We start from the raw sequence: 26,084 nt of genomic DNA, 5'->3' as shown, positions 1-26,084 counted from the left end.
CTCTTAAGACCTTTTTTAAAGATGTTCTGGTGTAGAACTATGTAACGTTGCTTGAGAGGAGAGAAAATGATTGTTACGGAAAAGACAAAGCCAATACAACAGCTGTTTCATTCAAATAAGCAATGCATAAATCTCAGCCTGTATTGAAAACATTTTCCAGTGTTTGCAACATGTCCCCAGCTCATTTCCTGCCATTCTTAATCGCTATCTCTTTGTCTCTCTCTCTCTTCCTCGGTTATTTGTGTCTTATTTAACTTTAATCCCAGCACAAACAATGGTATCATTTATTTTGAATTAATGATATAATCTCTCTGACGCAGGATGGGATGGTTTTCCAGGAATGGAAAGTTGGACTCCCAGTGTCTGTGCTTTTAGAAAAAGGCGTTACTTTGACTTCTCTGGTTAGACATGTTAGATCCAGTAGAATGAAACAAATCTATGTCTTTTTGCAGATATTCCTGCGGTCTATGAGCTGCAGTTGCTGCCTGAATGCAGAAGAAACACTGAGCTGTTCTCCAGACCTCCCTGCTGCTCCAAGGGAGATTGTCAGATGTGTACCCAGCACTCACAGCCCCTGGCCAGGCCGCGGGGATGGCAGCGTCTGCCCTGAACCTGAACAGCCTCAGAGTCATGAACAGGTCTGGTTTATTTTCCAGTTTGTTTTATACTTCGTCTCCTTTTGTTTTTAAGACGTCTGTGTTTCTGAAGAGTTTGTGGAGGAAGTGCATACTTCAAACATGTTTGGTCAGTATGAATCACTGCAGGTAAAAAGCTGTTACACTGGACTCGTGAGATAACTTTATTTTAATTATAACAGATAAATATTCAGTCAGTCAAAATATTTCTCTCTATTGTAACTATTTTCTCTTTTCCTTCTTGGCTGCACTGCAAGCTTTTGGCTCTTCACACTGTGAATGCCTTATGTATTGAATGTTTTTTGTTTGTTAACAATTTACAGATTTGCAATGTACTCACTTTTCAGTCTTTAACTCATGTGGGGACATGTTGTTCAGACATGTTTTATTTTGACTATTACTATTTTATTTTAAGTTACTTTGTATTTTATAAAGTGCCTTGCATACATATTTACCCCGCTTGAACTTTTCCATATGTTTATGTTACAGCTGCAAGTTTGAATTGATTTTACATGTGTTGTATGTATTGTATGAGCACAAAAAAATCCATCATTTTAAAGTAGGGGAGAACAGATGGTGATCCAAATAATTAAAAGGAAAGATATGAGAAATGTTTCGCTGTGAAACTCCTATTAAGGATCAGATGTAAGCAGTTGCCTTCTTGTTTATTTTTGCATCAAACAGAGATGTGGTTGTAGGAGTACTCTTTGTTGTAAATTAAACTGTAAATAGGCCAAATTAGTCTTTTTGATTTTAAGAATGAAGACTGTGAAATAAGAGAAAATCTCAGGCCTTTGATAGGCTTCGCAAGGCAATGTTTAACCTGATACAGTAAAGTACTTTTAGTTAGGATTTTTTCAAGAGTCCACAAAACTTGACAAATAAAAGACTCTCATATAGTTTCACTTTCTTTTCTCAGCAATAATCAATTCCACACCCAGCCAGGCTCCTCGAGCAGAAACTCAGCGGCAAGAACCAGTCCGGTTGGTCGACCTGTGCTGCCAGTTCCGGACCGGAGTACCTACTCTCAGCTACTGGGTGGAGGTCTCTACAGCCCCACCAGCCCCAAGGTAGTCAAAGCTGTCGTCCTGTAGCTTCCTAAAAAGTAAAAAAAAAAAAAGACCTTGTTAAGTTTAGACCCCTGTCTCTCAGCTGCTATTTTAATTACAATTCATACATGTGTCATCTTTCGGAGTGATGCTAATCCCGTCCTGGTTTTCCTTTCCTAGACAAGCCCTACATCCCTTGGTGGAGCTTTCGTCTTCCCCCCTTCCTCCCCACTCTCTCCCAGCTCCTCCCCTCGCGCTCGCTCCCCCTCCCCGCGGAGTCCGGACCTTCTCGGTGTCAATGTGGGCCAGCGGGTCCGACGACTGAGCTCACCCGGCTGTGAGGAGAGAGGGGACGGAGAAGGGCAGGAGGACAGGGGACAGGAGACTGGAGGAGGAGAGAGGCGAGAGGAGAAGAGACGCCAGGCACAACTGCTGCAGATACACAGGGAGCTGCAGAACGTCGAGGTGATTTGACATTTTATTTTCTTCTTTTATCTTTTTAATCTGTATCGCTGTCTTCCTTTGTGTCTTCATTGTCTGGTCTGTCTGGGTTCGTCTAGGAATGCATTCCTTAAGCAAACTAGAGCAATGCTTTCACACTCTGAAGGATTTACTACTTTGTTTTGATTTGTTGGGCTTGTCAGAACAATGTCAGTACTGTCACCGAGCTTTCCTTGTACTCAGCTGTTTCTTATTTAAGTAACCTTTTTTAAGTAAGCTGGAAAAACTGACTTCTAGTCTTTCTTTTTTTGATGAATGGCTCTTTTCCCCCAATAGTTTAATTTTTTTCAAGGTTCATACTATTGTATGTTCACTCAATGTCATTTTCAATTACCTTTTTTAATATCATTATCCATCATAAGTATGCTAATAATTTAAATAAGACAGTAGATAAACAAAACATTCTGTAATAATGAATCAAAGCTGATTGTCTAGAATTTAAATTAAATGATGAATTAACATTAAAGCGAATTTAAATATTAACATTTTCCATTGATTTAATTGGGATGTTACAGTAGCACTATTTTTTGGTTTGTTTGGCTCTTACCTTTTTTTTTGTCTTGGATTTAAAGGTCACTCACGTGTGTTTTCAGGAACTGAAAATAGACAACAACTAAATATGAATCTTGCCAAAATCATCTTTCCTGAAAGTCTGTTAAGTGCCAAGCATTAGAAGCAATTTCATTTTTTCCATGTTCTTAATAAAGGCAGAACATTTTAAAGAGATATTCTTTTGCCAATGCTTGCAGTGCACCTGTGAGATGATAAGCAGCCAAAACCAAATGTGAAAAAAAGGATAGAAATTAACTTCTCTTCAGTTTAACCAAGGAAACCAAATCTAGACTACATTTAGACTCTTACTTTCATTTTCTATTACAGGTCAGGGGGAAAGTGGGAATATTTGAGGCCCACATATCGGGAATTCGTGCCCAGGTGCTCAACAGTGAGCTTCAGCGCAGCCCTCGGTCTCCACGAAGATCGACGAGCCAATCACCAGTCCATCCCAGCCAAGGAAACCCGGCCCCTGAATCCTCAATGACCCACCATCCAGAGAGTAAAGTCCCCAGTGTGGTCCAAAATGGAAGAGAAACTGAGAAGGAAACCATGGAGGGAGAAAGTAGGGAGATAGGGAGACAGGAAGGTGAAAAGAAGGACAGTGGTGCAACAGAAGAAAACACAGGGAACAAGACACTCATCGGTCAAAATGGCTGCATTTCTGAAACAAAAATCCAAAATCCCCTTTTAGATGGGCTGTGTGACGTTCAGGCTTCCATTGAGACATTAAACCTGGATTGGAAAACAAATAGTGAGAAAAATGACGGAGAAAGACTGGGAGAAAAGGATGATGAAAAACAGGGAGGAGAGATAGAAAACAATCAAATACTGGGAGACAAAAAAGAGAGGACAGAGAGAGAATTAAAAAATGAGACAGAGGACCACTTGTGTCATGAAATGACGCACCAGAAAGAGGCAAACAGGTTGGATATTAATCCTGAAACGCCTTCCTTTTCTCTTACTCCAAGCAATGAGATCTCCTCATGTTTGATGGACAACAAAGATCACACCTCCAACCACTCTCTTTCTGTTCCTCCCTCCATCCCGCCCTCCATCCCTGCTGTCATTATAACTGACCACGGTTTGGAAAGCCCACCTCAAACTTCTGAAGGCTCAGACCAGGGACTAAGCTGCACCCCCAGCCCAGGTTCAAGCCCAGTCCCTGGGTCGAACTTTTCCACCCGTTCCCTCAGGAAGTTGTCGTCCTCCTCTGCCTCCTCGGCGGGGTTCTCCTCGTCCTGGGAAGAGTCGGAGGAGGATATTTCCAGTGATACAGAGAAAGGAGAGCAGCTTCTCAACCCTGCTCTCCTGACCTCCAAACAGAAAGCGGTAAGTAAATAAAGTCAAGTAAGAATATACTTCTGCTCATGTGTTTTCATGCAGCTATAACCTGCCTCACATTTGGAAGATCTTTTTTAGTTTGAAAATGTCAATGACCTTGAGAAACTTAGGTCACCAGGAAGGCCATATATCATTCAGTCAGGGAAAATCAGACAAGTTAAATTAAAGGCTTGGAAACTCAAAGCTTAATTGGCAATTTTCACAAGATCTGAGAAAAATATGTGATGTGTCTTACCACTTTTCAGTCCTGCAATAACGATATGAAATGCGATAAATGAACAAAATGTAAAGAGTGTGTATTAACAATAACTCCCAGTATTTGTTTATCTGCTATTCCAAATGTTTTACAAAATACCTGTGTTTTCAAAGTTTTATAAAATAACTTTTCTTATGGGGCGCTGATGGCCTAGCGATCAGGTCGCGCTCAATGTACCGAGGTTATGGTTCGCAAAGTGGGGAGCCTGGCTTCAAATTGACCTGTAGCTCCCCTCTCTCTACCTGATTTAAGTCGCTATCCACTGTCCTATCCAAATAATGTCATTAAAGCCCAAAAATAAATCTTAAGAAAAGAAGACAAACTTCTTAATCATTGGGGTAAATTCAGACTTTCCTCGTGTGTTCATTAGTAATGCTCATATGGCAATAATAATTAAATTGCTAAATAATTGCTCAACCCCAGTGTAAACATCCCTAAATAAACTCAAACATCAACATCTTAGAATTGCTGTTGTTACCTTTAGCTCAAAGTAAAGGCACAGGGCAACCAGCATTGCGGTAGTCATTCATTTTTTAGTAAAGAGACCATGTACATTACTAAACATTTATGTGACCAATTGATGCACTGAGCCAATGTAAGCTTGACGGTCACTTTTTGTACACAGTCCATTTGAAGGTCATAGATTTCTGATGGTTTGCCTGAAACCAAAATGTTCAGCTGCTAAATTGATGTCAGCTGTGTTCCTGTCAACAGACAGGAAGACATTGTTTTTATTAAGTATGCATGTTTGAAGAAAAACAAGGTAAAGTTCTGTTACTTTGTCAAGAAATTGCAGCCACTCTTGGAAGACTCTTGGGTCTCTGTTAACGATTGTGCCTCAAAGTGTTTGTTTGACTGTGCCTTTGCAAGTTGCTGAGTGCTTCTGTGTCAAATTGACAAATTGACGGAGCTCCTTCCCTACTTCTGGGCCCCTACGTGTGTGTGTGTGTGTGTGTGTGTGTGTGTGTGTGTGTGTGTGTGTGTGTGTGTGTGTGTGTGTGTGTGTGTGTGTGTGTGTGTGTGTGTGTGTGTGTGTGTGTGTGTGTGTGTGTGTGTGTGTGTGTGTGTGTGTGTGTGTGTGTGTGTGTGTGTGTGTGTGTGTGTTTGAGAAGGTGAGTACAGGTAAAAGAACAAGGCAAGGACAGAGAATTTGCAGTCACACACGTTAAGACTTTGGCTGTGTTTGGACTTTTGTTCAAAGTGGAGGCAGAGACCTGTTTGGGTGTGTGTGTGTGTGTAGGTTGGAGTGTGGAGTGTGGATGTGTTCTTCTTTGTAGCCGGTATAAGTTCACAAGTTCATCTCAGTTCTGCTTTGAAACACGATTTAACAAAGGATTGTATAACTGATTTTCTTAGATTGTTTGGTGAACAATGCCCCTGTCCAAGAAGTGCCCCTTCTTTAAAACTTCACATTTATGCACTCATATTCTCTGTCTTTTCTGTTCAATAGTCATTTTGTATGACCTTGAAAAATCTGCAATCTCTTCCCCGTTAACGAGTAGGCCAACTGACCATGATGCAAGCTTTGGAATACACACCACCCTGAAATAATTGCATCATCTGTATAATGGCGGATATAAAAAAAATATATATTTTATTATATTATTGTGGTTAAGATTTATGAGACTCCTAATTGTGTGTGATGGATACATTTTTCTTGCATATTTAATTTAATCACCCTTTTGAATGCCCTGGCCCTCCTAGTTGATGTGCATTACAAGCTATTTGTTTAAATGGATTTGGCTGATGGATTTGAATAGTGTTTGTATTGCTCTTTGCATATTCCCGGTATTTGTTTTTTCCTTTATCCTGGCAAAGAAAGAGACAGAAGCTCCAGCAGCTGACTGAAGGAGAGGGTTTTATTGTTCCTATTAAAAGTCTGGATTTCCCCCATCATATCACAGATATGTCAAACATCGGGGTTCTTCATGTTCATGTCTGTAGCCTGTCACAGATCCTGATCAGATGGTATTCTAAGGATATTTGCTGTATGCGTGCAAGAAGAGGCAGACATGCAGATACACATAACGCATGCTTTCTTGTGTGGGAGGTATGTAGGAAAGAAGTGAGGGAGAGAGTGAAGAGGAGTGATACTGAGAGAGGAAGAAAGACAGAGGAATACTGTGAGCTTAAAATGAAATCCTGCCAAAATAGACAAAAAATACGAGTATCAATCAATCAAACATTTTACAATATTTACTATACATATTTACAACGAATGATGTAAGTATTTCAATTTTTTACAAGTTTTTATTTAATGTATTTTAGCAGGGAGGACAGACTGATACTGAGATCTCTTTTCAAGGGCAGTCCTGCACCAATACAAGTAAAAACATAATAAAATGTAAACTTAGAAACACTAAAAGCAACCTCTACATGTTTTTGCACTCCTATGAACAATTGCAAGTAGTTCACTTTATCATGGTGAACCACTAGTTCTTCCAAGTTTAAATTAATTTGAAATGTACGACCTTACAGACAGATTGTGATTCAGCCAGATACTGAAAAATTCAAACTCTGCATAGTTTCTACACCTGCCACGGATTTTGTGATTCAGCAGACTGCAAAAAGCATACTATTATTAGAAATGGGCTTGTCTGTTTAAGGGCCATTTATTTACAAAGTGATTTGAAGAGGCCCTAAAATAGATCCCTGGGGTACTCCTTTCTGACAACCATGAGGGACGACTTAACATCATCTGCAACTATGGCTTGAGTTCAATTACTCAAATTGTTGTAGAACCAGTTACAAGAATTATCATTCAGAAAAATAAAGATATATTAGCAGTACTTTTTCTAGAAAACATGTATCAGAATTATATAAAGTTACATTTTGTTATCAAAAAGCTCTGAATCACTATGAATGACTCCTGTCATTTTAATCCACTCATCACAGTAGTTTTAAATTATAATTTCTCCTTTGCATTATTCACCTAAGTAAGCATGACGTTTTCATTTCTTTTGGTGTAAGCACATTTGAACTTGTCTGCTTTGTTATGGTCATTAGTTTTATGATTATATCAACTCATACCTGAAGAGTGTACACACTCAGTGTCTGCACAGGGCCTTTTATAGACACCATTTGGCTAATCTTTTGACTGTTGGGCAACTCTCCAAGGTTAGGAGGCACACGTGTGCTGCCAGTGTTTCCCCATTCTTGTTAATTGGCAGTGAAGGGGCACCTGCAATAGATAGGCATCTTTGTTTGTTTTTTCTTTCCATAAAATGTCTGTTTAATGTGAGAAAGGAAAGAAGAAGAACGTTAAGAGATATGTCATGTGAGGGAAGACACCCTCCTTTTAGGTGTTATTGACTTTAAAGCATTCGAAACACAACTTTTTTTAGACTGCAAGTCGCACAAAACAGAACTCGCATTGTCCTAAACTGCTCGTCTAGTACAAGAGTAAGTTTAATGAATAATCGTTTGGCCTGGTTAAGTGTGAAAAGAAGTTTGCAATTTTCATTAGTGAGTTTTATAAGAAATATTATTACAACCAAAACTCCAGAAATACTTTACAGTAAACTGTCACTTTTTTCGGATAGACATAACTACTCGACTTGACAGTCATTAGACGGTCGTTTTTTGTTGTCAAACTATTTTAATGCAAAGGACAGTGCATTATCGAGCGATGGTGGCATGGAATTCATTACCAAGTTTTCTGATTACGGAAAGTAATCAAGATTTTATTTATTTACACAAGACATTGTATAGGATAATTTATGAGTTATTTCTTTTTCTTTCTGGTGATCTAGTTGCTAGATACTTTTCTTTTTTCTTTTTTTAACAATTGAAGTGGAGAATATATAAATATTGAGCTTCTGTATTTATCAGACAGTTTTCGAGTTTGTGTTGTGTATTGTGTGTTACATTGGTTATGTCTTGTGTTTTGCTGTACTGTCAGTATGAATGTCATGGATGTGTTTTATGTCATTTAATGAAATCTTGTCAGTGAAGATATGGAGACCCCAGGAAGAGTAGTTACTGTTTAACACAGAAGCTAATGGGGATCATAATAAACAAACAAACTTATCTTGCAAGTGAATTTGAAGCGCCACATCTTACAAGTTTGATTTGATTTTTTTAATACAAACGTGCTATCAACCCTTAGCAGTGTCTGTGTTTAAAGGTGTGTTCTTCCAACTTTACAGAGAAATAAATGACAGAAGTTAAAGCTAATTATGCTGAAGCTACAAAAGAATGGAAGTAAGGCAGGTCTTTAAAGGGATGCAGATTGTGTGTGTGTTGTTACTCACGCTGTCTGTGGTGTAAGTATAGACTGGAATGCTTTTGGGAAGCTTTTCTGGGAAGTTTTTTCCAATTCATTTATGTTGCATCCTTAATAAACAAAGCTATTTTTGGATCAAAGACTTGGCCAATCATGTTTAACTGTTACACTTACAAATGCTGACACACCCTCTGCACACACTAACACTTGGTTGAACTTTGCAGAAGAAGACAATACTGTATCCACACAGGAAGTTTTTCTTTATCACACATACGGTAACTTTTGTTGCACTGAGTCGCAACCCTTTTTTGTTATCTTTGGCATGGACACATACACTGAGCCGAACATTACTCTGCAACTCCACTTTGTTTATTAATAATAAAAAAAAGGTAAATTAAACCTAATATCTAATGACAAAAAAAAGACTATTTTTCTGTGCTGTTTCTGATGGGGCAAAAACTAATGTTCATGTCCTGAACTATAACTCAGCACATACACACACACACTTTCTGAGAGACACACACTGTGTTTGTACTGCAGTGGAAAATCTTCACTACCACGGCGGCCGGTCGCCTAGCAACCCTGTGACGTCAAACCGAGTTTCCCTCTCACATCTGTTTGTGTGTGTGTGTGTGTGTGTGTGTGTGTGTGTGAGTGAGAGAGAGAGAGAGAGTCTGTAAGTTTAAGTGTGTGTATGTTTAAGTGTGAAAAAGGGCCTTGCTTCACCGTGAGAGGGGAAACACCGGTCAGTTCTTAAATTGGTGATTCTGCGAGAAGTTTGCCCGGTGGGATTGTGCTCACATGTTGAAGAACTTGCCCTGGCTGCGGAGGAGTCAGGTCACCCTGATGAAGCTGACATTTTGGCTAAGAGAGCGTCTAGTGTTGAGTCCAGAGCAGAAGTCAAGTGTGGTTTCACACTGTTTTCAGAGCTGTCAGAAACACACTCCCGCTGCATGGGGAAACCCTGCTGAATGCTGATAAAATAGTTGTTTATGTGTGTTTCTTGAGGAGATCCACAGGTTGCACTTCTAATTCTATGTACAAATCAACAAAACGTATAAGATCATTTCTGTGCACGCTTTATGTAGTTGAAAATGAAAGTGATCATGCTTTTCTAAGGTATTCTGCTATGAACTGAGAGAAAAAAAATTAGCTTTTTGTTCCATTTAACTCGAGGCTTCTGAGGGAAGATCTAAAGTGAGATCTGCTCTTTAATGTTCCATTGTGACCTCTGTTTGGTTCCTTATCTGACTTTAGTATAAAGTTAACTGAGCAGCCACATCACAAACATCTAACCACTTTTTCCCCCCTTGAGAGGTCCCTTTTTCTTGCCTTTATATAACCGTCCAGCCAACCTTGGTTACTAAGAGATTTATCAGGCACCGTCCAAGCATCTGCTGCACGTTGTTTAGCCTGAATAACAGTCCATGCAGTTTAATTTTGTGAGGGTGTGTGTGTGTGTGTGTGTGTGGGTGTGTGTGTCTTTGTGCCTCACAGTCTAAACTTTGCAGACTCAGACAGTTGCTGTATGTGTATCTGAGGGGACCTTGTGGTGAGTGATATCAGGCTTGTTGTTTCCCTCAGTGCTTCTCCATCGAAAACATCAACGTGCATCAGTGTTTCCCTCGCTGCTTTTTCACATCACTCATTTTTTAACCCAGAGTTACCCTTCTACCCAATTTTTTTTTTTTTAATTTCACTACTCCCTGCCTCTTTGCATTCCTCCCTGCATGCAAATGAGTGATGGTTGTTCAGCTTAACCCTTGTTTCTTTGATTGAAGAAATAAAGCAAATATCCAAACATCCAATACTACTTTAGATATTTGCATTGAAAAATGCAGATCATTTTATTTAAGAAGCTCTTTGCATCTATGCTTCTTTGTTCCTCCGTGCTCTTTCTGTTGTTTACAGAGGGCAAAGCCTCTTTTTCTTTTTTTTTCTTTTTTGTTTGTAGTCAGCGGCGGATGTGGAAAATACTGTCGCTGAGGCAAGCGGCAACCCCCCCTCCCCACTTCCTGTCTGCAAGAAGTTCCTTCTCTTACAATTTCCTCTCTCTCTCTCTCTCTCTCTCTCTCTCAATGGAAACTTCACTGTTTTGTGCTTGGTCATCCGGCTGGTCTGGGTAGAGAGATAGGACAGAAAGAGAGGCCGGCAAAGAGACAGAAAAATATGAACGCGAGACATACGGAGAGTGTCTGAGTCGACTGATGCAAGCTGCTTCTTGAGTACAATCCCAGTTTCAGGATCATGCCTATGTTTCCTCATTCAAGACAAACGTCTCATTATCACAATTCAAATCTAAATGTATCTATCTTTATAATGAACTAAGGTGTCTGAATAATAACAGTCTTTTCCTGCGTGTTTCCCCCCACTCCCTCTCCCTAATTTACACTCTCCATTAATTAAAGAAGACCTCATTAAAAACCAGTTAAAGTCTCAAAGCCACACAAAACAATAACCTTAATAAAAAATCAATTTAGCTGAAAAGTCTGAACAACAACTTCCGTTTATTGCTGTAGCTGTCTGATGAATGATGATTGACTGCACTGATATGGAAAACCTGTTAAATTCACAAAGAAAACATCGTCTTAAGGATTCTGTTAGCTTCGATTGAATGACTATAACAGCACATTTTTTATCTTTTAAATAAAAATAATGATCAGCAAAAAATGACATCTGGAAAAGATTAAAATGCCTTGAGAATCTACTCTAAGATTACATATGAAAAACCTTATTATCCCTTAATTCATTGAATCAAAGCACATTATCATAAAATAAAAATAATAGTGATATCATTGATGTAGCCATTGGTATTATATGAAACAACCATAAAGTCACATGTAAAAAACTCAACAGTTATTATACTAAATATATATAATGATAGCTATATGAAATAATAATGACTGTAATTTTTTAAGTGTTCCCCTGTCTTGTTGGATATTTAACATGCAGTTTTCTCATTGGCCTTTTTGATCCCGTTGTACAGACAGGATCAAAATTCTGAAGAGTTGACTTTCACACATTTCCTGCTTTGAATCCGTACTCAGATATTGATGTACATTATTTTCTCAAACCTGTTGTGTTTCCTTAAAAATCATGGGTGCAAACAATTCATTTCACCCTGCGTATTCGAACAAGATGTCCCATGAATAATTTCTTTGTCTGCATCATTTCTTTTATTTATTATAATGTCACACATTTGGACACATTCATGCAAATATTTACTATCACAGACTGTTGTCGTCTGACAGCCGTGAAACGATATTCAGAAAATGAGACATTTCATGCAAGTGCTTGACGTTTCTTCAGCATAAAAACTTGGAAGTACTTGGATCCCCCTTTTGGGCCCCGAGGAGTAAGGTTACGGAATGGTGGAAGCATGTAGTAATAGTACTAGTCATTTATTTCGGTCAACAGATGCAGTTTTCGATTAGGAAATGTGTAGAAATGCTAGAATTAAAAATACAAAAATGTACAAAGGCATGTGCATTCATGAAAAGACAAGAAGAAGATTTTGACTTATGTAACTTAACTTATGTTGTAATTTCTGTCCCCATGTTTCTGTTAGGCACTCCCAAATAACAGACAGCCTTACCAAGGACAAACACATATGGTTACAAAAACGTATAAAAACAAAAACATGCCTGAATGTAAACATTTAGTGTGTTTGTTTTCTTTACCAAGCCTGTTTCCAGGCTACTCTGTGTGAATTCCCTCAAACGCACACTCTCCCATCCATCTGGGTCTTTTAAATGTTGTGACCTGAGTGCAGATTTTGCATGTCCAGATTGTTTGTCCTCTGTTTTGCCAATCAAATGACCCACAATTGTTTACACACCCAGACACACTCACACATACGTGTGTAAATGTTGTGGGGCATAGAAAGAGAGATGTGTCTCAGGTTGTTAAAGCCCAGAGCGAGTCCGACGGACACAGAGACTGCAGGAGAAGCGGACAGATAATTAGTCCCGTCAGTTTGTCACCTCAGACGACCATGATGTCTGCATGGCTGTGCTCAGTGTGGAGCATTGTTTTGTCTGTTGGAGCCATCGTTATCGTAACCATCATCCACCTCCGCACCAGCCACCGTCAGGTATACTTCTACTTCACGCTAAACTGAATGCTTTTTAAACCTGGATTTAGTCTTTGTTTAAAGCACTTTGACAGCTCTACTATTACGACTTCCACTTTTTTGGAATGAAAACACTCCCCTGGTTGCATTAACTCCTCAATGTGCTCATTGTGAAACATGCTCACTTATGAGACAGTCCAGACTTTCTCTTTCTGTGTCTGCAGCTGTAAGTGGGCAGTGTGGTTGAGGGATGACGGTCTAAGTTGACAGAAAGTGTAGACCCTGGATTCTTACCAAGCTTTAGCATGACACTCAATTTCTCTGCATAACTGTAGAAAAACATGAAGGGGGCAAAATTGAAAAAGGACATTACTGTTTAGTTTGAATTATATTTCTGCAACTGTCTGAGTCTGCTTTGTTTGGCTGTTTACAGGCTTTTGTTTCTTCATAGAAAGCTGACAGCTGGCAGCTTATACCTGCTCAATAACACCTGAAGATTCAAAGTATGAGCTTCTACTGGAATGTTTTCTTTTTCCCTCTAAACCACTATCATCACAATTAAGGAAAAAAAACGGTTTTAATGTTTTCAAAGAACTTTATTTTTTTAATGTTTATACATTTTTTGTAATAACTTGATTATAATAGAACATAATAAATACTTTTTTTAATGTTACGGGTCATTTGAGTCAGCCATAAAAAGCCATAAAGTAAGAGGATAAAGTAAAAGAATAGGTTTGCTTAAGGATCGTATAGGCTTCTTAAACAGTTAAAAGGTCAGCAATATAACGTAGTGTTATTGATTTAAAAGCAATCAGTAAATAAAAAATAAAAAAGATTGTAATCTTACTGGTTACCTGTGCAGTGAAGCTAAGGTAAAGAGTCAAGAAACCAATTCAAACACTTGTACAAATACTAAACTTTGCTATCAAACTTTCCATTTCCTAATTGTCAAAAGGCAAGCTAACAATCCCTCTCCTCTCTCCGTGGCCCATTTCGGCTGACCCACCTCGCTGTCAGTTTCCACCATGTGACCTGTACACGTGTATGTTTGTGTTTAACTTTGTGTAGGGGGCGCGTTTTTTTTTTCTCTCTCTCTCTCTCTCCTTCAGTGGTGCAGAGAAAACCCCCTCATGTGACCCTGGGAGAGAGAGGAGTGTGTGTGTGTGTGTGTGTGTGTGTGTGTGTGTGTGTGTGTGTGTGTGTTTGAAGGTGTGTGTTAGTGTGTATGTGTGTGCATCTAACCATAGATAGTCATGCTATCAACTGATGAATTTTCTTCAGGTCCAGATTATGCGACATGGGTTATATATCTCCTTCTATGGTCGTCTCCTCTCTTATCTTATCCGTCCTCTGCTCTCCTCCTCATTTCACGTCTTCTTCTTCTTCTCTCTGGTTATTTGTAGTCATAATATTAGGTTTCCAGGTGTTTCCAGAGCAGAGGGAATCCTCCGTGTGACATCACACCATAAAGATGAAGAAAACACATTTTGCACCTTCAAAGTTTTTCATCTATTGTGTCGTAAATTGGATGGATGAGTAGTTGTTTTGTATTTAAATCAATTAGAATAGATATAAAATAATTTATAATGTGACTTTAAGGGGATACAAACTTATTTTTCCTTATTTTCTGTGACAGTGTTGCACAGTGAAGCATTGTTTAAACCCACATAACAAGACATCTGGAGTTTTTCCATCTGATGTAATGCTGCAGGCATAAAAAAACTGTCAATAGCTTTGGTCAATTGTTCAACAAGAGGATGGATTTCTGTAGCTTTCATGTGTCTGCTACAACATGAAACAGAATTAGCAGGCATCACTTTAAGGCGAATATTAAGGATTTAAGGGATATTTTAGTTTTTCAGGAAAACTCGGACAAAAGGTCCTTATGTCTGTTGTTTATGCTCTTCTGAAAATGTCCCACTTCTCGTTCTTTAAACATTTGTCTATCTTGTCATGTGTTTATCCTTTTAAGCTAACAGTTAGTTTTATGTCAGAGACAAACAGAGAGTTTGACTTGTCTTTCTTCAGCAGATAAATGTTGATACATCTGCAGGAGGAAAATCGTTTGATCACAGAGACAGAAAGCTGGAGAAATTTAGAACTTAACTCGAGTCAGCCTGAGGTCACCGAGAAAAAAGCTGCCAATGTTGAATGAGAGTTTGTGTGTGTGTGTCCGTGTGTCCGTGCGTGCGTGTGTGTGTCCGTGTGTCCGTGCGTGCGTGTGTGTGTTTGTTTGTGTGTGGCAGGAGTCCCACAGTTCAATTCATGCCAGTGACAGGGAGAGCCCTTGGAGAAACAAAGTGTGTGTGTGTGTGAGTGTGTGTGTGTGTGTGTGTGTGTGTGTGTGTGTGTGTGTGTGTGTGTGTGTGTGTGTGTGTGTGTGTGTGTGTGTGTGTGTGTGTGTGTGTGTGTGTGTGTGTGTGTGTGTGTGTGTGTGTGTGTGTGTAACCAGGGGAAACCCCGGCTAGATCTGCCTGAGTTTAGTTTGGGTGTCTTAAAAAGCTAAAGAAAGAAAAAGGAGAGTATGGGAGAAGCTGGCAGAGAAAGATTGAAAACAGCTCCCCCAGGGATGCCCCACTGTGTGTTTTTGTGTGCGCGTGTGTTCATGTATGTGTTCAAATACTTGTTTTGCCCCTGGTCCTCAAAAAAACCCATCCACAGTAAAAGGATAAGCTCATACCTCATGTCTCCAAAAGGGTCAAAATAGTTTTAACAGAAACAGAAAACACTCAGAGAGTCAGATTTACTGAATCAAGTTTAAACTCAAAGATCAATTGTGTTCCAGTCATGTTTATGTTTTGTTATTGATGGAGCATATGGTTGCCCACACTGATAAATTATTATTCTGAGGGCTAATAACTTATGTGGTCTGTGTTTACAGCACAAGTCATGGAAGAAGATTAAGAACATGGTCCATTGGTCTCCGTTTGTCATGTCTTTCAAGAAGAAATACCCCTGGATACAACTGGCTGGACATGCAGGTATACAGACACATAACAGACATGGTCAATAAGACTACACGCCTACTGTTAATACCTCTCTTTCCTTCAGTCACACAGCAGAGGTTTTCTTTAAACCAGTCAGATTATAAAACCCTACAAACACTTAGCTATAGGTTTACTTTGTAATTCTACGATCATTCAATCGTAAAAAAAACGAATGAATAAACATTTCATCTTTGTTTGAATGGAAATTGTGTTGGAAATTTAAAACAGTAGTTGAATCCTCTTTTTAAAAGATGTTTTAAAGGCTTGTCCAAATCCAAATAGAAAATAAAATTAGGACGGAAGCTCTGTTTTTGCTTCTTATTTTTTCACTTATGTAGCGATTATCTACAAACAAAAAAAGAGTTGTAAAAAAATCACTTGTTTCCTAACTCCTATTCTCACTTCAACCCTCTCTTCATAACCAAAGCTACAAGTATTTGATCTCTTTCTCCACACTAAAAGTTACTTTTTTTTTCAGGGAGCTTCAAAGCGGGAGCTAACGGGAGAATTTTAAAAGTAAGATATTTTTTGTGTGTCAAAATGTTAATATTTTGTTCTAAAACACACTTGTGTTTGTGTGTGCATCAAGCCCCTTTACATGTCAACCTCCTGACAGGATGTAAAGGCTGGGTAAGGGAGGCCAGTACCATCCACATGGTAAACAAAGATTTCACTGTGTTGAATGAGTCACATGTAAGAGAACATATATAGCAACCCATGTTGCTCCGTTAATATATATATAATCAAATGACTTGTGTTTTTACTTAGTCCTGGCTTTCATCCTTAGACAGTCATGGTACTGAGCTGAGCAGAGCCTGACATGAAGAAGTAACTATCTCCTTAAACCAGGCGCTGGTCAGTTCCAAGTAGTTGGGAGTAAAGTTATCTCAGACAGAGTCCCCGGTTAAACTGGGATGTGTGCAACTCAGGATGATTTCATGAGCCAGGTTACAGACAGACTCTGATTTATCTGTCAAATCTGGAAGGATATGTTGCAGGTCGTGTTTAAACTGTGAAAAAAATGCATCAGGGTAGCAGACACTGTAGATAGATTATAACTTGGCGTTGATGTATTTCAGAAACACTGTGACTGTGAACAGCGCTGTTTGTCCCTCCTGATGAGGGACGTTCTGCGCCCGTTTGTCCCTGGTTACCATGGAGACGTAGAGAAAGATGGCCAGAAATACAACCAGATGGAGGATCTGCTTGCCGAGTTTGACTTCCCATGTGTGATGGACTGCAAAATGGGAGTGAGGTATGAAGAAATAGAAAATCACATGACATTACATAAATAATAGCAAGACGTGGGCTAGAAGTCTTTTAACAACAGACAAACAATGATGATAGATTTCAAAAAGGCATTCACACCAAAGTACAAACATGTCTTTGTTTCTTTAATCTGCAAAGAAATGCAAGGGTCAGGTGTTCTCAAAATGTGCTTGATTAATTCATTTGAAAGATTTTACAGTTTGTTGTTGATGATGATATACTTGTTCTGAAAATAACCGTTGAGATTTGGTAAAAAGACAAGACCTAGCAACTTTGTATGAGAGGGAAACAAACCCAGGAGTTTGCACTTAAAGCCCAAAATGCTAAATATCTTTAAAGATCCTGTGAGGAGTTTTTAACTATGAAACACACTTGAATTAATACGGATGCATCTCTTTGACCTACAAAAGCAAACAACACCATCAGCAACAAGGTTGGCTATTCCTTTATAGTATTTAGGCTTTAATGTCTGTAAATGCTGCCGTGGGGAATGAAGCAGACTATTATTAGTCAGGATTATTTCCACCATGCCAAAACTGCCTTAATTTACATTTTCCACAGTAAATAGTCTGACAAGTTTGATTGTTAAAATACAGCAGCATGTGATTTTATGTAAATAAATCAATACTTACACATGTAAGGACAAAATCAGTGAAGAGTTAAGAAGTACTGCTTTGTCCACAAGAGGTGCCAAAATGAACACAAAGTGTCTCTCAGGAAAATTGATAACAGGTCTTATAAACACAAAAGCTGTGCTAACTACGAGTCCTTTTGGTTAAAGATAAGCCAGGAAGTTTGAGAATTGATTGTTTGATCGCCCTTGTTTCAGAGCCAATAAAGATACTGGGCAAAAACTATAAAACTAGAGACCTTAGTTGAAATAATCGAGAGCTATCCTTAACAGTTATTAATAAGACGAAAAGCTCCAGATTGAATTAAAGGATCATGTGAATGTGTGACATGTTGATATTCTTTACAGCTTCTCATGTTTTCTTCTCACACTTCAGGACCTACCTTGAGGAAGAGCTGACGAAGGCTCGTAAGAAGCCTTCACCGAGACCCGACATGTATCAGAAAATGATCGAGGTTGACCCCGAGGCGCCGACGCCTGAGGAGAACGAGCAGAAAGTGGTGACTAAACCCAGATACATGCAGTGGCGAGAGACCATCAGCTCAACGGCCACCCTGGGGTTCAGGATAGAGGGAGTCAAGGTAAGACTCACAATGTGTATGTGTGCGGCCTTCCTTCCCTCCCTTTTTTCCAGGGATTTAGTGTGTCTGTTTGTGAGGGTGTGTGTGTGTGTGTGTCCTTCAGGGGCATGGTTGTACTTCCTGTTTTGGACAGGAACTTCCTCTGAAGTAAACGCTGTGCAGGAGTTCCTTTGTCTTACATGAGGCCTGTCTGTGGCAGCTCTGCATGCTTCAGCATCTGGCATTGACATTATGCTCACACACACACACACACACACACACACACACACACACACACACACACACACACACACACACAAATCTCGGTCTCTGCTGTCTTCATTTTAAGGGGTTGTGGCTATATAAGGACATTCACGGCCTCCGGGTGGTCTGTTGCCATGAGACTGAGGGTTATCCCCAGAAACAGAGAGGTGTGTGTGTGTGTGTGTGTGTGTGTGTGTGTGTGTTGGATGGGGATATGTGGAGGTTATGAAGTTCATGTGCAGTCATTTTGTAAATGTGGAGAAGATTGTTTTAAGTTCATATATATGGAAGAAAGAAAAAGAGAGAGAGAGAGCAAGAGAGCTGGACTCAGACCTGGACCTAAAAGGAAGAAATAGTTTTGGCTTCAAATAGTACCTTGTTGCCTGGCAGCAGCAGCAGCAGCAGAAGAAAAGCTCATTTATTTCTCTGTGAACCAGCACACTGGTTAGCGACCACTGCTGGTACTTTCTCTGATGCTATTTTACTTCTGATAATATTGTACATGCAGTCAGTCCGTTGCCTCCACTAATACAGCTGCTAATGCTTCCTCTCTGCTTTTACCAGAACTGGCTTTGCTATGCTAAATTCTATCCAATCAATTTAGAACGTTTTCCAAGGAGGTAACTCAATATTTGGTTTGAAAGACTCACGAGGAGAACTGTGACGATTGACGTTGTTGAATTAAAAAAAGTCAAACCAGTCGGTCAGATAAGTGACAGGACAGCTGTTAAGGCAGAGCCAGGTCATCAGCAGAGACATGATTGTATATCTCTTTTGATTATGAAGTAGTTATCATAGTTTTCTTGAAACTTGGTGCATTTTGTTCATCGGCTCTTTGGATTTCCAGTTTCCAGTTGTGAGGAACTTTCGGTTTGTGTTGATTTTAGCGCCCCCTGTGGACAAAGTGGTAAGTCTTATGCCTATGCATATGATGGTAATATTTCCTATCAAAACTGTCATCCAGCTTCTTTTAATAATCCAAAATAAAGCTCATTGTAAATTTGCTGTGGGAAATGTAATAAAAGTCTGTTTCTTCAGCGTGCTGTAAATCATCTTGTTTGAAGCCTTCCCCATTGAAGTGATTACAGGCCTTACAAATGTTAATATAAAATGAATCAATCTTGATGCTGATAGTCTTGTTTTTTAAGGTCGTAAAGCAGCATCACCATTCATTTCTGTCAATTTGACAACCAGTTAAAACCTCCTCAGAGACACTTGAAACAATTAATATAGTCAAAACAGTCATTTACTAAGAGATGAATTACGAATGGAAAAAATGTTTAGATGTTAAGATTTTTCCATGTCAACATTTTTGAAAACAGTGACAAAAATCTGCTCTACTGATTAACCAGAGGGTTGTATGTCTGTATCTGGTCTGTAAAACAGACAAAGACTCCTCGCTTTGAAGCTGAAACTCTAAAAATATCCTACATTTTCCTGACCTCTTTGTTGCATTTTCGTGTCCTTCCACCCCTCTGCTCCTTCTCCTTCCTCCCTCCCATCCCTTTGCTACACTCCCTTCCTTCCCATCCATACAAAAAAAACCTGAGAAGGAGTAAATATACTAAACATGAACATTCATCTTCGACCTTAGGATCTCTTGAATTATACTATGTCTAAATGTCTCCTCTCCTCTCCTCTCCTCTCCTCTCCTCTCTCCTCCTCTCCTCTCCTCTCCTCTCCTCTCCTCTCCTCTCTCCTCCTCTCCTCTCTCCTCCTCTCCTCTCTCCTCCTCTCCTCTCCTCTCCTCTGCAGAAAGAAGACGGGACCGTGAACAGAGATTTTAAGAAAACTAAGACGAGAGACCAAGTAACTGCAGCCTTTCAGGACTTTGTCAAAGGAAACAAGGACATACTGGTGAGTGTGATTGTACTCAAATGTGTGTGTGTGTGTGTGCGTGCGTGCGTGCGTGCGTGCGTGCGCGTGCGTACAATTTGTGTGTCTCTGTGTGTCACCAGCCATGACCCCTGTGTAGAACAAAAAAAAAAAACAGGCAAGTAATGGAAAAATAATGTCCTGTACTGTTTTAATAACCCCATGGGAAACACACACAAAATTACACACATACACACAAATACAATGTGACCTTAAGCCTCAAGAGCCTGAAGAAAAGGGAAGTCCTTGGGAACTCCCTGGGCCTCTTATCTCACACAAAGACACAAACAGACACACAACTTGCACATTGTTAGTGTATGACAGCATATGCTTATTGAAGGGTTAAGTGTTTTTTTTTCTATTTAATAAGTCAAGACAGGCATTTAGTGTCGATATTTATTCAACTCCCCTCCCTTATAAAAGCTTTACTGTAGTGTGTATCAGCATAAACAACTTGTGTTAAACATTACCATCACCAGCTCTCTCAAAAACCCTGTGTTGTATTATTTCTTTCAGAACTGTTATTTAACCCGGCTGAAGGAAATCACAGACACTCTGGAGATCTCCCCGTTCTTCAAAGCTCACGAGGTAATCACACACGTCTAGTGACAAATACAGTGTTTTTCTGCTCTGCTTCTCTTGTGTTGTGCTACTAGAAGAATACATTCATAATTGACGTAAAACTGATTACACAGGTTATATGCAAATGTATATAAAAAAAAGACACAAAAAAAACAATATAATCCATCTTTTCATAATAAGAAAAACGTGTATGATTGAAAGCCTGAATGTTATCTAGAGAAATATTTTAAAACTTGTCTTTTGACTTTGAAAGTCTTGTGGAAAGTCTTGGGGGGTTTTTAAAAGATGCAATCTTACTGTATTTAAAACTTTTTTTTTCTCAGCACTCAGAAGTTTTTGAATGTCTATCTACTAACATGAGTCAAACAGTCCAGTACTTACCTCCAAATCCCTACCAATATTTAAGCTTTCCAAACATGTATGAGAGTAATGAAGTATATTTTAGTTTACATTTTTAGTTCATTGAACTTTACTTTGCACAAAGTCTGAATTGTGAATAAATTCCAGATCTATATGATGTTTATTTTGTGTCTCTCTTCATCAAAATTTGAATAAATTAATATGGTAATGAAGGATCATTTAGTGACATGAAGCCTCTCAGACAAGCATAGTTCACACAGACATCGCAGGTTTTTTCACTGGAGTCGGACAGCAACGGCCCTGACCACACATGCATACATTCAGTTTCACACTCACACGCACCGCACACATAATATTATGTGCACACACATAATATTACGTGCACACACATACCAGAAGATATGAGTAGAAGAAGTTGGTGTAACAAAACAGGAAGTGAGCAAAACAAACACATGTGTAATGTGAGTAAAAAAAGAAAGAAAACTATTTTCTCATTGTTTCCTGTTTTTTCATTCTTCCCATTGTCTGTGTGCCTCTTCAGGTGATTGGCAGCTCCCTGTTATTCGTCCACGACAGTAAGGGGCGGGCTAAAGTCTGGATGATCGACTTCGGGAAAACCACGCCTCTTCCTGAAGGGGACGAACTGACACACCGAGCATCATGGGTAGAGGGAAACAGAGAAGATGGTTATCTCATTGGACTTGATAGCATGCTGGACATCATTACTACAATGGTGAACTCTGAGACCTGAAGTCTGAGGGTCTTTTTAATTTAAACCAAGAGGACACTTTTACACACACAAAACACTTCCATTCATTCTTCCTTTTCTCTCCTGGGAACACTTTTGACACTCTCAAGGATTTCTCCATCTGTCCTCATGTTGGACTCCACTTCATGACATCACAATACCCCTCGAAATCAATTCATTAATGACCCTTTTCTTTTTCATTTTTGCTATATTTCAGGCAGAGATTTTAACCAGTCATAGCAGAAAAAAATTCACGTATGTGACTAAACAACTTTTATAATTAAGTTTGTGAAGTGCTAAAGTAAGCTATTCATGTTTTTTTCTGCTATGACATGTAAGAAGTCTGCTGTAAAAAGAAGCACATTTTTACATTTAACCTGAAATAAACAGAATTCAATGCGCCAATTAAAAACATGTAGATCACATTTTACACATTAAAGGCTAAAACTGGTGATATTTTATATTTCTTATGGTAAACAAATCCCCTTACAAGACCAAAGGCTGTTCCATTCTTCAATGAGTACCTAACCTGTTAGGAGCCACAAGCTCAGAGACAGTTCTCCCCTGCTAAAAACATAAATCTTTGAAAATAGACAGGTTTTATTTTTGGATGAACTGCAGTGATGCTAAGGATATAATATAAACAACCACATAAATTCACCTCCTGTAACAGAACAATATACAATAGAGTAAAAGAGAAAAACACTCTTCATTCACCAAAGGCTTAGCAGACAGAGCAGAGTTTAATCATAGCTCAACATTTAATTGAACATGTAAAATCATTCTGACACTAAACACTTAAAATAATAAATGTTCCTTTTAGAGAAAGATCTCAGAATAACTGTAAAAACTGCATGTATCTTTTTTTTTCAATTCCAAAGTAGCTTCACCTTGTAAAGGGCTTCTTCAGCACACAAATATTACCTGGACCATGACAGAAAATTGCAGATGAACATTAAACATCAAGTAATTGTCATTCTGGACACCCTGCAGCTACTCTGAATTACTTTTCTATGAAGATTACTCTGGGGGCTTTGTGGCCTTGACAGCTTTAGAGCTACAGAACATTTGGGGAGGGAGAGAGAGAGTGGGAGACATGCTGATCGGGTGTTGAGTGCGTCAGGGACTGTAGCCTCTGTACATGAGGCACCTGCTCTTCAGACTGAGCTACACCTGTGCCCCGACTCCTCACCACTTTATCCCAAAAGATGCCTTATTGATGTTTTAAACTCTTAAGCACAAAGTAACCTGTGGCTACACAGACAATACTTGTAGGACCAATTCATTCATATTTAAAGTGTATAAATAGGATTTTTTTTAATGATAAAAAAATAAAAAAATGTAATATCACCAGAATTATCATTTTTAACCCCTAGGTGTATAATTTGAAAACACATAAACTGGTATAAGTATCAAGAATTTTGATAGATCAGCAATTATGATAACCTTGTCAAGAAAGTGTACATATAGTGGCTTTGAAAACATGAGTTCAAACTCTGATATTTTCACATGTAATGCCTTACACACCAAATCTACTCCCTTTTTAACAGTTATCCCTCTTTAGCATAGATGTTATATTTGAATTTGACTAAGATTGACATGTTTTTAACAGTTAAATTGTTTTGTTTTTTGTCGTAAGACCACATCCTAAGCACATTCCTCTTCTCTCTTAGAAAACTTAATGCACCTCATTACATTTCCACTGTTAGAGATTGTGCACTTTAATGTGTTTTTACTGATACAAAACATGTTTTTAAGTGTGTTTAACATTGAAAACTATTCTTTTAGCGTTTTTTCTCCACTGCTTAACCAGTGACTGCATTTAGATACTGTATATTTGTCAGAGAGGGATTATAGGTTTGGAAGAGAGTTGTAATTATGGGAAACAAAAAAAGTACATCTCACAGTAGTTTCAGTAAGTGCATCAGAATATTTGCTTTCCATTAGTCTCACCCTGGCCAAACACCGCTCGTCATTCTCACACGTTGTTGGGATTGTTCACAATGTACATGATGACGTTTGATGTAGTTATGTATGATAGTTTTAATTTACTCAAACCCTGTGGAACACTTACAGCCATGAACAATCGTATTACAGCTCACCAGTGCCTTCTTTACATTACAAAGCCAAGACAGAAAACTGAAAACATTTTCTTACTTTTATCTGTTACAATGGAAGTTTCTTAAAGTCTTAACTGTTTGTTTTTGTGCTTAGTCTTACATGGGTGCATGTTTACTATCCTCTCTCTAGAGTTACATCTTACTTTTTATTATATTATTTATAACATTATAAAACATTTTGTTTAGTTAATGGAATACTGTGACATTTGAATTTTTGGGCTGTGTTGTTGTTTTGTGTTCACGCATGTGTTACAATATGAGTAAAAGTCAAACTATTGGGAAAGTCGCTGACATAGTGACATATTCGAAGTTCAAACCACTGGATGTGGTTGTAAAAACATATTTGTTGATTGGATTATGATACTCAAGAATAAACAACTTTTTGGGCAGATATAGGAGAAACAAATGTTCATATTGTAACAGCAATACAAACTAAACAATATGCCAGTTACACTTCACCCTATCTTCAAAATGCCATGGTATTGAGTTAATGTTTGCAGTGACAGTAGACAGAGAACGAGACTGATTGTGAGTCCATGCAGTGCCTTGCTTTTTTAGCCTTTTTGCAAAGTGATACGATGATGAACGCAACAGAAGTTAGTTCATTTTGGCCTCACATAAAGCTTGGAAAGAAAGGAGCAAAACAAAATGTGTTACCTTTGACAGTGGCAAGCTCTTGGCGCCTTTTTGCTAAACTAAGCTAATCAAGCCGCTAGTTTTAGCTTAAGTTTTAACTCCTCAGGATAAAGCAAATAAGTGTATTTCCACCTATTTAAAGCTATACCATTATGACCAAACAATCTTGCTATTGCATATGCTCCCCAACGTGCACTCATGGCTGTTAGTAGGTATTATATTTGTATCATATTGTTAAGGTTTTGGTGGCTTGTATATTTATTTGGATTGTACCTTAAAAAAATGTGTATTTGGTGGAAAAAAACCTGCGTCTTTGTATTATTTATTTATCTATCTATCTATCTATCTATCTATCTATCTATCTATCTATCTATCTATCTATCTATCTATCTATCTATCTATCTTATCAACCTGTATCTTTTCAGAGAATCAATAAGGCCTCAAGCCTCCAAGGACACAACCTCGTGTCCTCACCTATAAAAAACCCACAGTGGCCCCTTGCTAATGCCTCCGCTGCTTCTGCTTAGCCACATTAATTGCTGAGTTTGCATGGAGGCCATTTGCCATTCAAATCATACCTGTCCACAACAGCAGCAGCATCCGGAGCTAGTGGGAAAGAAAGGACATGATTCAGGAGAACAAAGGTTGTGAACATAGCAGAGATGTGATTTATTTTTTCCATTTAATAGTGACAAGAAGGTTTCACTTCGTCTTGTTTTATTGTATTTTGTTTACAAAACTTTGGTGTGATCGACTTTTACATTAGGGCAATACTTGTTTCTTATTTTATATCACTGAATTTTATATTTTATTGAAATTAGGGTACGATATACCCAAACGTACAAGCAAATCTACAGGAGATGAATGTAGGCTACCCGATGGGAACAGTTTGTAAAAAAAGTTGTAGCGCCCTTTCCAAAACAAAATGTAATATATATGTTGTGTGGCGCCCTCTGCTGTCAATTCTCTGACACTGTAGAGACATTCTTCTCAAACAACCTAAGTGATGACCCACTTCAGCTTGACAGGATTTATTTATTCATTTCAATTCAAAAAACTTTATTTGTTCCCGGGGGGCAATTCAAAAGCACACAGAGCAGTAAAATAACAACAGTGCAGGTAGACGAAACATTTTAACCTAAGACTTTTTTTTAATCATTTTCTTGGAAAATGTAGTCTTTTATTTAAAAATATTACTGTTTAGATTTGATTCTGTATATTAAATCTGTTGGGCTACTTCTTGATTTAAAGCACATAATAATCGATATCAAGAAACCCAGCTGTCAAATATTTAGTTTTCTTTATAAAAAATATTTGATCTTGGACAGTTCAGTTGTCGGGTGCTGCCCTCATTAAACAGCAGATGGCAGCAGAGCCCCACATTACCTCCACGAGATGATTACCGCCGATGAGATTAA

General features: G+C 38.6%; 1 protein-coding gene across 2 annotated transcripts in view; it reads left to right on the top strand.

The window, feature by feature from the left end:
- itpkb (inositol-trisphosphate 3-kinase B) overlaps positions 1-24,421 on the top strand; it is a 29,105-nt gene extending 4,684 nt beyond the window's left edge. For both annotated transcript variants that reach the window (XM_061052323.1, XM_061052322.1), the window contains exons 2-12: positions 453-638; positions 1,555-1,705; positions 1,865-2,149; positions 3,065-4,069; positions 15,516-15,615; positions 16,100-16,137; positions 16,701-16,876; positions 17,898-18,102; positions 20,101-20,202; positions 20,737-20,808; positions 21,704-24,421. In XM_061052323.1, coding sequence (XP_060908306.1) covers positions 592-638; positions 1,555-1,705; positions 1,865-2,149; positions 3,065-4,069; positions 15,516-15,615; positions 16,100-16,137; positions 16,701-16,876; positions 17,898-18,102; positions 20,101-20,202; positions 20,737-20,808; positions 21,704-21,913 — 2,391 coding nt within the window. In that variant the 5' untranslated portion in view covers positions 453-591 and the 3' untranslated portion in view covers positions 21,914-24,421. The remainder of the gene's footprint in view (positions 1-452; positions 639-1,554; positions 1,706-1,864; positions 2,150-3,064; positions 4,070-15,515; positions 15,616-16,099; positions 16,138-16,700; positions 16,877-17,897; positions 18,103-20,100; positions 20,203-20,736; positions 20,809-21,703) is intronic.
- The last annotated feature ends 1,663 nt before the right edge of the window (positions 24,422-26,084 follow it).

Source organism: Labrus mixtus, chromosome 12 (genome assembly GCF_963584025.1).
Source record: "Labrus mixtus chromosome 12, fLabMix1.1, whole genome shotgun sequence".
Classification (NCBI taxonomy): Eukaryota; Metazoa; Chordata; class Actinopteri; order Labriformes; family Labridae; genus Labrus; species Labrus mixtus.
Note: the sequence above shows the minus strand (reverse complement) of the source record. Positions and strands in the feature narration are given on the sequence as shown.